Source organism: Gymnoscopelus microlampas (assembly GCF_963454915.1).
Source record: "Gymnoscopelus microlampas genome assembly, chromosome: 17".
Taxonomy (NCBI): domain Eukaryota; kingdom Metazoa; phylum Chordata; class Actinopteri; order Myctophiformes; family Myctophidae; genus Gymnoscopelus; species Gymnoscopelus microlampas.
This window is the reverse complement of record NC_139954.1, coordinates 36,372,429-36,385,348: the sequence shown is the minus strand read 5'-3', so window position 1 is coordinate 36,385,348 and position 12,920 is coordinate 36,372,429. Positions and strand designations below refer to the sequence as shown.

General features: G+C 43.9%; 1 protein-coding gene across 1 annotated transcript in view; it reads right to left on the bottom strand.

Annotated features, from left to right (window-relative positions):
• Positions 1 to 12,920, bottom strand: part of adcy5 (adenylate cyclase 5) — a 109,000-nt gene that overhangs the window by 33,527 nt on the left and 62,553 nt on the right. Inside the window, exons 4-5 of the mRNA XM_084084257.1 lie at positions 4,938 to 5,049; positions 635 to 762 (exon numbers count right to left, since the gene is read on the bottom strand). Coding sequence (XP_083940383.1) covers positions 635 to 762; positions 4,938 to 5,049 — 240 coding nt within the window. The remainder of the gene's footprint in view (positions 1 to 634; positions 763 to 4,937; positions 5,050 to 12,920) is intronic.

The following is a 12,920-nucleotide window of genomic DNA, read 5'->3' as shown; positions in this document are numbered from 1 at the left end:
TCAACCCCTTCTTTTGTTTCTGGCTTTTCTGCCTTTATTGATAGTTTTCAGTGAAGACGGACAGGAAAGAGAGGGAGAGAGAGACGGGGAGAGACACGCAGCAAAGGTTGTAGGGTATGGGACTCGAACGTGCGACACGCTGTCAGGCTACATTGAGCCTAAGTGCCCGGACCGCTAGGCCAGCGATCTGGGCCCACCGCAACCCATTTTAAGAGGAAAATTACAATAATAAACTTTAGTTGTATAGTGGCTTTCATACATAGGATTTGGCTCAAGGTGCTTTACAGAACCAACTAGAAAGGGGCACTCCGCAGAGTGCATATCTTAACCAGGCCGCAGGTGGGCTACCCAGGGCTGAGTAAGTCGTGGGCTGCAACTGGTGAAGATTGGGGGAAAAACAGTGCCTATATTTCACAGGGAATATAATTTTTCCTTTAAAGTATCATCTACCTTCACCTGAATTAACATATTAAGAAACCCCTTGCCTTTCTGCCCCGCTATTATCCCATCCCTGCTTGGATTCATTTCATTATTGTCATATGCAATGACCAGTGATGCCCTATTTATAGAAGCTGTATTGATTAAAACAAGAGAGTGCAGGCAGGCAGGCAGGCAGGCTGTGTTTAATACTCACGATATGGCCTCTATCATGTCCACTCCCATCTCCACACAGCAGTGGGCGTGGTCGGCCCGTGCCTCGGGCAGCCCAGACACACAGTAGTAGCAGTCCCCCAAGATCTTAATCCGTAGACAGTGGTTCTCCTGCCAAGCAAAGATGTAGCAAAGAAACACACGCGCACACACACGCACACACGCACACGCACACACACACACACACACACACACACACACACACACACACACACACACACACGTTCGATAACAACTCTCAGTTATAAATGAAAGTCTGCTTCAAAATCTCACTACATCCTCTGATTACAATTAAGTGCCTATTGTGTTCAGCTGTGATTTGTATTTGTTTTGTGTCTGCGTCAGTTCAAAGAAGAGGGTTAATTGGGACACATTTCATTATAAAACACTTGAGGGACACAAACAGCACAGCCTGGTTTGTGAATAACTCAAGCACAGTTATTATTACAGTGAAAGCGCATTGTCGTCAAGCATGTTCTTCTTTTGTGTAGCCATGCCCTCGTCTCTGGCCCTATGTCAAAGAGGCCAGCTGAAGATGGTCTGTATAGGAAGCAGGTGGTAATTAAATGTTTGGCATGTCTGCTCAGACTAGTTGCCACACTCGTATGCTGTGCTGTCTGCCAGGCCCCACTTCTTCATACAGTAGATGATTTAAAGCGGCCGCGATCCTCTTACGTCGGCGGTTCAGCAGGGCCCATTGCTGGTGTAGAAAGTCTTCTCCTTTGATGCCATCTCCCGGGTCCCAGATGGATTTGTGTGGACCCGGCCATCTCCCACTCCTGCTTCCATGATGCTACCAGTCATGCGTTAGTAGACAAGTCCTTAGAAATAGAGTAGAGCATCTCTTATGCTGCCTTATTGTAGGGATGGCGGGACTTATTGAGTCGTTGTGGTTTCATGCAGGATGTGCCTGCAATGTTTTTGGGCTTTCCTTGCCAGGGCAAGGGTAGCAGCCTCTCCTCGGAGGCCGGCTGGGGCGATTTCCACTAGGACTGGCATGGTGGAACACCGGGGTGGGGTTCAGGCAGCCAGTGATGATTGCGGTTACTATTGTCAGTGAAAAAGTCAGATAATGACCGATATATCGTCCAAACCGATGTATACAGTAGTTTAGGTTCTAGTGTGTGTGTGTGTGTGTGTGTGTGTGTGTGTGTGTGTGTGTGTGTGTGTGTGTGTGTGTGTCTCTGGGGCAGGGCAGCTTCTTATGATAGCCACCTGAGTGTCTCTGGAGCACATGCTCTGTTTAAATACAATCAGACCCCCTGTTGTACAGACAGATGAGAGAGAGAGAGAGACCAAAGGGATCAAGAGACAAATAGTGCGCACGTGCGTGCGTGCCTGCATGTCTTTCTGTCTGCATCTAGCACTTTGTACAGACATAAAAGTGTCAGTGCTTTGCATCATGGTTTGCAATAGGTATGTAAAAGCTATGGCACATCCTTGGCTGATTCAATGACTATGTCAGCTTCCAGGTGTTTATCGTTGCTGTCGGGTGGAAACCTTGTATGTCCAAAACTGATACTTTTCAGGATTCAAATAAAAAAATAGCAAAAATAGCGTGAGCTTGTAGATCTGTTATTTTTGCTACGTTTGTGTGACACTGTAGTATTACTAAGTCGGGCATTAATTTACAGAGAAAAAAATAAACATAAAAAGTTAAAATACGGAGATAAGAGGTTTCTGCCCGACAGCAATACTACTTTACATACTTACTGTATGTAATTTGTGACACTGAAGTGCAGATAATAGATAATAGGCCTCCTGGATGAGTGCTATTTCTAACTGAAACATCTTGGGTTTAAGCCATACAACTTTGTGTCATAAAGGTTGCAGCCTGTCTCTTCCTCCTGGTGTGTGGTGCAGAACCACCATCATCCACTAGGGCAGTGGTTCTGAAATGTTTTCATGTCAAGGACCCCCAATTGATATGTATTTGGACACCCATCTGAAAATATTGGGTACAGAAACTTTGAATAAGTGTGTGTGTGTGTGTGTGTGTGTGTGTGTGTGTGTGTGTGTGTGTGTGTGTGTGTGTGTGTGTGTGTGCGCGTGCGCGTGACATTCCTGTTATCAGAAGGAAATAAATCAAAGTCCATTTCCTTCTATAGTCGTCTCAGCAATTTTCTCAGACTGAGATTCACTCGTCAGTCAGCAGAGACTGCGCCTGCGACACGAAAAAACTAACCGAGACGCAAATACCAATCAATCAATCAATAAATAGATCAATTAATAGACGGGCGAATCATTTGAACAACCTGGCAGACCGACAGACTGTTATCTGATACAATCTCCACTGAGGTAAGAACAGGAAGATTATAAACAAGTGCTAAAACTATTACTGTTACTATGAGATTATAAAAAAGTGCTAAATGAATACTACAACCGCTAGTACAAACATTAGTACATACTAATACTATTGATACTCATAATGTTATTGTTGTTGTTTTGTCTTCTAGTATTCCTATGGTGTAACAGCCTCAGAGAACATTCCAGCTCAGGTGTGTGACCGGCAGACAAAATGGCTTCCCGTTTAACTGTTCAGGAAGAGGAGCTGACCTGTCCCGTGTGTCATGACATCTTTAAACATCCCGTTGGGCTGTCCTGTGGCCACAGCTTCTGCAAAGACTGTCTGCAGGATTGGTGGAAGGGAAGACCAACAAAAGAATGTCCTTATTGTCAGAAAAGATCCTCTAAGGATTATTCTCCAAACTTTGCGCTGAAAAACCTGTGTGAGAACCTCTTGGAGGAGAAAGGCCGGAGCTCCTCGTCGGTGCGCTCTAAGGTCCTCTGCACCGCACACGGTGAGAAGCTCAAGCTCTTCTGTCTGGACGACCAACAGCCGGTGTGTGTCGTGTGTCGCGATTCAGAGAAACACGCCGGACACAAGTTCTTACCCGTGGATGAAGCGTCTGGACGTTGCAAACAGAAGGTCCAGGAATCACTGAAGCCTTTAAAAGAGAAACTGAAGGTATTTGATGAAGTTAAAACAGATTGCGACAAAACAGAAAATCACATCAAGGTTCAGGCCAGGAACACAGAGACGCAGATTAAGGAACAGTTTCAGAATCTTCGTCGGTTCCTACAGGAGGAAGAGGAGGCCAGGATCGCCGCTCTGCGGGAGGAGGAGGCTCAGAAGAGTCAGGCGATGAAGGAGAGGATTGAGGGTCTGAGCAGAGAAATGGAAACCCTCTCCAATGCAATCCAAGCTGCTGAGGACCAGCTGAGAGCCGACGACCACGTCTCATTCCTGCAGAACTACAAGACCACGATGGAGGGAGTCCAGCTCAGCCTGCAGGACCCACCGCCGGTCTCAGGAGCGCTGATAGACGAGGCCAAACACCTGAAGAACCTGACCTTCAGAGTCTGGGACAAGATGAAGGACATTGTCTCCTACACTCCTGTCATCCTGGACCCAGACACTGCTCATCCTCAACTCATGCTGTCTGATGATCTGACCAGTGTGAGATGTGTAGAGAAACAGCTGCTTCCTGACAACCCAGAGAGGTTTGACGGCTGGTGCCATGTCCTGGGTTCTGAGGGCTTTAACTCAGGGTCTCACAGCTGGGATGTTGAGGTTGGAGACAATACATTTTGGAGAGTGGGTGTGTGTGTGGAGTCTTTCCAGAGGAAGGGAACCGCAGGGAGTGGATACTGGTATACACGGTTCTATGAGGGTGAATACACAGCATTCTGCTCATCAGGGGTTAAGAGTGCTAATCTCTCAGTGAATCAGAAACCCCAGAGGATCAGAGTCCAGCTGGACTGGAACAGAAGAACGCTCTCCTTCTCTGATCCTGATTCTAACACACACCTACACACCTTCACACACACTTTCACTGACACTCTCGTTCCATTCATTTGTAATTATGATAAAGGTGATGGTAAGTCTCTGAAGATCTTACCAGGGAAGATCTGTGTTACTGTGGAAAACCACAGTTAGTCTGTCACAGTTAGTCTGGCTGGTGTCCAATAAAAAACCTACTGAATATATTGATCTGGTATTGATTAAGGGCTAATATTTTATGGCAGGTCATTCATGATCATTTTAAATTGGTTGCAATGATTATCTAATTCATGTATCATTCAGTTTCGAATGACTTTGGTATTACCGTACAGACGTGTGTGTGTTTGTGTGTGTGTGTGTGTGTGTGTGTGTGTGTGTGTGTGTGTGTGTGTGTGTGTGTGTGTGTGTGTGTGTGTGTGTGGGTGTGGGTGTGGGTGTGTGTGTGTGTGTGTGTGTGTGTGTGTGTGTGTGTGTGTGTGTGTGTGTGTGTGTGAATCCTCACCGCAGCCAGCTTGTCAAAGCGGGCAAACAGTTCATTGAGCGTCATCACCAGCTCCTGAGCCGTACACTGGGAGGCCAGACTGGTAAAACCCTCAATGTCTGCAAACAGGATACTGTAGGGGGAGAGAGAGAGAGAGAGAGAGAGAGAGAGAGAGAGAGAGAGAGAGAGAGAGATAGAGAGAGAGAGAGAGATCTAGAGTTATTAAATCAAATTTTAAGTGGTCCTCTGTGATTTCTTTGACTTTGACTCTACAGTGTATCGTCAGAAACCTCTTATGTCCATATTCTAACTATATGTTAGCGCCCTACTTGATGACACTACAGTGACACACAAAAGCATCAAAAGTAGCAGATCTGCAAGCTTGAAGCGAAGCGACGCGTTTTGAGCTTGACGATCTGCAGCTTTTGCTATTTTTTAATATGAATCCTAAAAAGTAACTGTACGTTTTGGACATATGAGGTTTCCATGCGACAGAGATGAGATTTCATGTTGGCCCACTGCATGTGTATACAGTATCGTCATTGCAATAACAACATGTGCAATATACATATCGCAAAAGACTGCTTGAACTGCAATAAATCTTATATTTACGTGACATGTATTCACACTGTATATTAACCCATTAAAACCGGGAAGGCATCTGTGTAACCACTTTAACCATTATTTTATACTTTGGCTACTTTTGAAAAATCGTGAAAATCTGTGCAAATCTTTGAATATATATGTTTTAAAGTGAACATTTTTAACTCAAATCTTTACTTCTGGGGGGGTCCCTGGAACAACATATTTTGAGATTTTCAAATAAAATCTTGGGGGGAAATTATAATAAGCAGATCTGGCAACACTGGGCCAGGGCTAAAAGAAGAATTAGATGCAATGGAAAAGTGGTCACATAGCACTCACGTGTAGAAATGCATCCCATCAAACTTTCAGATGCTGTTTTTTCCTCCCAGTGTGTCGAGGAAGAATGTTTAGGATGGGTGTTTACTGTGATCTCTCGCTCTTGAAATATTTGCCTTAGTTTATGTTGTGTGTAAACAATGATTTACACATGAAAACTGCGATTTTCAAAACAAGAAATCCTTTACCTGCAGAATATACTGCCTCCATGTACTGTATAGAACTGTGAATATGATAGAATGACTGCATTTGGGCCGGTGCTGACTGAAAGGTTGTGCTGACAGAGTGTCTGCCCTGTCAAGCTAGGGTGGAGAAAGTGTGTGTATAAGTAAGTGAGTGTGTGCATGTGCCGTATTTGTGTGTGTGTGTGTGTGTGTGTGTGTGTGTGTGTGTGTGTGTGTGTGTGTGTGTGTGTGTGTGTGTGTGTTTGTGTGTATGTGTGCGTGCGTGCGGCGCGCGCGGGCGGGCTCGCGCACGTGTGTGTGTGTGTACTTGTATTATTATACTTGCGTGGTCCCAAATATCCCCATAGTAGAACTTGAGAAATTGACACAAGAGAAATGATTGTTTGATGGTTTAAAAAGATTTTTAGCGTCAGGATTACAATTAGGAAAAGATGCAGTTTGGGGTTAGGGTGACGATAAGGCATTAAGGTTAGGTGTCGGGGTTGGGGTTAGAGTTTTGCCTATTTCCTATTTTATACTTACTTATACGATAGAACTTGCACAAAAACTAATTTCACCCACTTTTTTTTACTTCTGTAAACCTGTGATGTGACAATAAAGCTGATTCTGATTTTGTTAACTTGTGCGGCGATGTTACACTCACCGGAAAGTAGCAGATCTACAAGCTCACAACGCATCACAGCGCGATGCGTTGTGATGCTTGTAGATCTGCAATCTTTTGGCTACATTCGGCTATTTTCAATGCTGTCCAAAAATGTTTAAGTCCTCGCAAGAATAGTAATACAAAACTGTGTGTGCGTGTGTGCGCGTGTGCGTGTGTGTGTCTGTGTGTGCGTGCGTGTGCGTGTGCGTGCGCACGCACTACGTGCTTACAATGCAAGTGACTACGCGCACGTGAAAAGTCAGCTATATCTATTCCTGAGAACGGTGTAAAGCGATACCGCGGCGGGGTTTGTGTTTGCGGGGCGGACACACATTCATCGCCCTCCTCACGCCAGCGCAACAACAGGGCCGATGATCTCATCTGACTCGGTGACTTGAGTTTCCCTGTGAAAGATGCAGAGACAATGGGAGTGGACTGACAGGTAGACAGTAATGTGCTCAACAGGTTAGCTGTTAACCTATTCAATCCGGAAACGCATCTGTGTGTCATTTTAGATTTCTTTTGGCTATTCAAAAATAGCAGATCTACAAGCTCATAGCGCGGCACCGAGTGCCACGTAATGAGCTTGTAGATCTGCTATTTTTGAAAAATCGTGAAAATGTGTGCAAATCTTTGAATATAAATTATTTTAAAGCGAACATTTGTAACTCAAATCTTTGCTTCTGGGGGTCCCTGGAACAACATATTTTGAGATGGGGGTCGGCGGCCAATTTGGGCCAAATATCATTTTGGGGGTCCTTGACATGAAAACGTTTGGGAACCACTGATATAGAAACGTACATTTTTCAGAATACTGTTGGGATTTAGAAGACATTAAGTAGAATCGGCTTCAGGTCTTAATGGGTTAAGAGAGAGTCGGGTTGGCACTGTGACACTGAAGGAGACTACCCAAGGAGCCTGGCGCTGAAAGGCTGGCGTTGTTCACCACAACATCATGACCTGCTGGCGCTCAAAGTCATCTCATGCGTTCAGGTTGTGTACTACAGATTCGGCTGTCACGATTACAAATTTAAGTTGACCATTAATTGTCACACAAATAATTGCGATTACCGATTTAATTGTGTTTTTGGCATTGAACATTGAAACATAGTACACATTTTATTTCTGTTTGCCTTTTAGGCTTCGTAATAAAAAATTGCACAGGGCAGATATGACAAAAAAATAAATATACAAAGAAATTATTGACATATTTAATAATTTTGTACATGTAAAAATTGCAGAAATAGCTGATCTACAAGCTTACAAGTAAGCTTTTAGATCTGGTTATTTGCAGAAGACATTATTTTCCCTATATATAGGCACATGTTCCTGTTGCATTCTCCCAACAGCTCTGAAGACATCCTGAATGTTGACCTCATCCCTCCATCAATGAGCGGGTTCATTCGATGACCATTATCCACTTAAACCCTACTGTACTTAGTTGACCGGAGTACCCCAGGGCTCTATAGTAGGCCCCCTCCTGTTTTCGCTCAATACAAAAACAAATAAGCGATCTATAAGCTCACAGTGCAACGCGTTGCGAGCTTGCAGATTTTAGATTTTTAGAGCGGTTTCAAGAACAGCTTCAAGGAGGTGGATTTCAAAGAAGACTATTAAGAGAACGCTGAGAACCAAAACAGTCCGATGATGAATGTCCACACCAGCATGCCCCGCAGTCAGCCTGCGCTGTGAACTCAGTGCTACAAAGTACTTAAGAGTAGCTCTCTCTCCTCTCCTGCTGGGACCTGGCTCCATCACTTCCTCCCGCCCCAGAAAGGACTTCAAACTCAAACCATTTCTTCTGCCTCTGACTTAGGAACTATTTAAAGAACAGAGACGACAAAAGCCCTCTGGCATCTGGGCCTCATATCACAGCCTGCATCTTATTTCTTCACATAGCACTACTCTAATTCAAGAGACAAACAAATATTCGAATATATACAAAATATACAAATATTCTATTGCTTGGACACTGGTTTTCTACTCTTTTTACTGCTGTGCTGCTTGTAATGGTGACGAATCAGGAATTGTGTTTATTCTGCACTCACTGTAAGCCTAAAGTGTCTCTGAAACACTTAATTTAAAGGCATAATTAATCTAAGACAGAAGCACAAGGACAATTCTAGCTGCTCACCAGGAAATTATTAACATAAAGCTTATACTGTATGCTTAGCACCTAAAAACTATTATCTACAGTAACTTACAGCAAAGTAAGATCTAGAGAGGTGATGGATGGAAAGAGGATAGAGAATATGGTAAAAAGAGAAGACCGAATCAGAATCAACTTTATTGTCACATCACAGGTTTACATGTGTAAAGAAGTGAGTGAAATTCGTTTTTGTGCATGCTCCATAATTTATGTTGTTTTCAGGAAGAGAAAAAGAAAAGAAGATGGGGGGGCGGGGGCAGGGAGAGCAAGGAGGGTGGGAAAAAAATAAAAGACCCGAGTGAGAGAGAAAAAAAGTACACTAAGAAATTAACTATGACTAAGATGACAGTTCTAAATGCACATGGGTCCTCAGATCAAACAGGCTCAAACGGATCTCACCGAGTGGCTGCCTGCAGTGCAGCCCACAGCATAGACGGGTGTGGGTGGGTGGAGATAATGTTTATGTGCATACCGTTGCCGTCAGGGGGACAACATACGTATGTCAAAAACTACAACGCACTTTTCAGAAAATGGGAAAAAGAACCTGTGTTCTATTGGATCCAATGTACATTTCCTTGGTTAAATATTTATAATTGAAAAAAAAAGGTGCAGAAGACACGCACATCCCACATCTACTAGGCTGGGTTTTATGTTGAGTGTTCCAATGCAGGTTCATTGTTATGATCAACACTTGTTTTGATCTGGGTATCAACGATACATTCTGTATACATAAACCAACAAAAGAAAAGGTTTATGAACCCCCTATTCCAGGCTATACACTTGCAAGATTAATCAAATATTTTCTTTGCCGTGTCCCCCTCGCAGGCAAGAGTGAGTCAAGTGCAGCTAAAGTGACTGACAGATGTGTAGGAGCCATGTCTCTGGTTAGCAGCAGTGGTATGGCCCCCAACCTGAACACACACACATGCACACACACGCACAAGCACACGCACAAGCACACGACTGTTGTCATGGGGACAGATTGGCCGTCATTAGCGGAAGAGACAGCATGTATTGTACAAAGAGAGACTTACTATTGTGCCTCGCAGAATGTGTTTGTGTGAGTGAGTGAGTGAGTGAGTGAGTGTGTGAGAGAGTGTGAGAGAGAGAGAGAGAGAGAGAGAGAGAGAGAGAGAGAGAGAGAGAGAGAGAGGGGGGGGGGGGGGCTAAAGTCAGAGAAAAGAGCAAGACTAGAGCGAGCAGTGAGTACTACACTGTACATAAATAAAGCTATGCTTCAACCAAAGACCATAAAAAAACATCCCAGTGTACATAGGAAAAAAAAAACATATCATGGTTTTTACTTAGCATGGGTTTTTCTTTTTCTTAGCAAGGGCTATTTGAGGCTAACAACAGATGGCCTTCCACACACTAATGGGTTATCAATTGCCTACCATCAATGGTATCATTAGAACTAGGGGTGCAACAGTTAATCAAACTAATCGATTGAATCGATTCTAAAAAAGAATCAATGATTGATTTTCATAAAAAGTAAAACATTTTGGGAGAAGATTTTTTTATCTGGCTTTTTCTCACAAAAAAAAATTAAACAAATTATCAAAAAGACAAAGTAAGTAAGTAGACTTGGTAACCAATGTTTCCCGGGCCATGTGGCCCATGGCGCAGGAGCCTGTCTCCTGTTTCTGTAGCGCGAGGCAGCTTGATGTACAGGACATGACGCTAGTATGTCCCACGGGGGGACTTACTAGCGTCATGACATACTTCTCAATTATTTGACTAATCGAAAAGGTAATCCATAGATTAATCGCTAAGAAGATAATGGATAGTTGCAGCCCTATTTAGAACACAGTAACACATGCCACAGTGCTCTGGGACTGAGGGTGGGAGGAGAGCAAGAACATGGAATGAACGAGGGAGTTACAAAGGGTCTGTATCTGTAAGCTCCGTTTTAATCGTTACCTAGGCGATGACTCACTCACCAGAACACAGTGTTTACATCCCATGGCTTTATTTCAGCCCTTGATTGACAGCAATCAGTGGGAGAAGAGGGTCCTGAGAATAAAGCATTTTGAGGGCTTTTGACAATGAGCGGAGTATTAGGACAGTAACAGAATTAACCTCACCACCACCCAAACCACCTTAAACCCTCTAGACTTAGTAAACTTGACCTGAGTTGGCTCTGTACTTGGACCGCTTTGCTCTGTCTACAACAAATCTCTTCACCAAAAAATAGACGATCTACAAGCTATTTTTATTCATGCAATGTTTGGCTAATGTTCCCCCTAGAATATGGATGTTTGTGTGGTTAAGCATTAGACCGTTGTGGAGAAAAATCACAGTGGTCTGAATTAACCTAAAGACAGTGGATGATAACAGAGACAGGGGAAGGGCAACAGAGAGAGAGAGAGAGAGAGAGAGAGAGAGAGAGAGAGAGAGAGAGAGAGAGAGAGAGACAGGCAGAGCCACAATGAGAAGAATCTGGCAACCCATCGGCAAAAAGATTTGAATTTGCTGAGCGCTGATTCTGTCTTGAGAGATTACAATGAGACAGAGAGAGACACTGTCACAAGAGTTTGAGACAGTCCCATTTCCTGTTGACACAGCTACAGTACATGGCAGAATGTGGTCTGGAGTCAGCTTTCAGCTGAATCAAAGCTGCGCTGTGCGGGCAAGCCCTGACCCCGTGACCTCCTCTCCTCCAGCGCGGGGTTGGCACTGCCACCAACCAGCTGCCTTTTATCTGCTAGCTGGCCGATTAACTCCCGAGACACACACACACACACACACGCACATGCACGCACGCACACACACACACACACACACGCACACGCGCACACACACGCACACACACGCGCACGCGCACGCACACACACACACACACACACACACACACACACACACACACACACACACACACACACACACACACACACACACACACACAAAACCTTCTCTGTCTTTCTCTGTCTCCAGATCTTTCTGCTCCTCTTTTCCCAGATTAAAGTCCATCATTTCAATCTCAACTCCTTCTTAAAGGACCGTACCAACGTATTACGCATCAGTGTCTATTCACAGCTTATATACTGTAGATATATATATACAAGATATATATATCATATATAAATACAATGTACACAATTTGACAGTTAGTGGCTTTACTTAGTCATGGGTTAACAACATATTTGCATGGCTAATAAGTCATGGGTTCAGGGACTATTGTTTTTGGTAGACCTTTTTTTAAATCACTCGCTTTAAAATGCAATAAAACATAACAATATAACTTTGAAAGAACAATAATATTTAGTGTGTTAGATTACCTATTTTAAGCAAGTTTCATGTCTCTGCAAGTTGACACTGTACTGAAAAGAATGGATGGCTTCCTCAAAAACCAAACGAACCACGGCATGCTTTGGAAACCAGTATTGTCCTTTAACATTTCGTTTTTGTTTCATTTTCTAATATTTTTCTTTACTTCCTTCCATCGCTCTTTCTGTGCTCCTTTGCAGACCCGGGCCCGAACACACACAACAAACTAATTTGTGCACAGCGTCTATTTACACCGACCTGCCTACCACACAGACAATCTGTGAGATGCTTTGAAAAAATGCCTCCATCACACTCAAATAGAGGGTGCACGTAGTGTGTGTGTGCACGCACACATCGCTGCACAACACACAAAGCAGGTTCGGCACGAACTTCAAACAGAGCATAAAAGCCCAAGGTACATATCACTGTTTATCTTTTATGCAACCTTCTCTCTGTGACCCACAATGTCAGATTAATGGGCATACTGGCCCAGACACTGGTAACAAAGGCAACATGAACCCGCCATGGTGTTCTATTTCAGAACATTACTCTGACCCTGAGAGGGCAGGCAGGCAGCATCAAAACATCCGGCCCATAATGCCGTTTGGCCTCCGCACTGAAAGCCGCAGGGCATTGTTCTCATCCAGAAGACAAACCCAAGTGGACTGACAGCAGGTGCACTGGCCAAGAACATAGTCCTGCATAAGAGTAGGTAATGTAGCCTTAAATACAGCACAAACACCCTAAATTCTATATGTATATGGCCAACTCCCTTTTCCAATCTTTCCACCCCCTTTCGTATCCCCTGCCTCTCTTTCTCTGCCTCTCTCTCTCTTTCT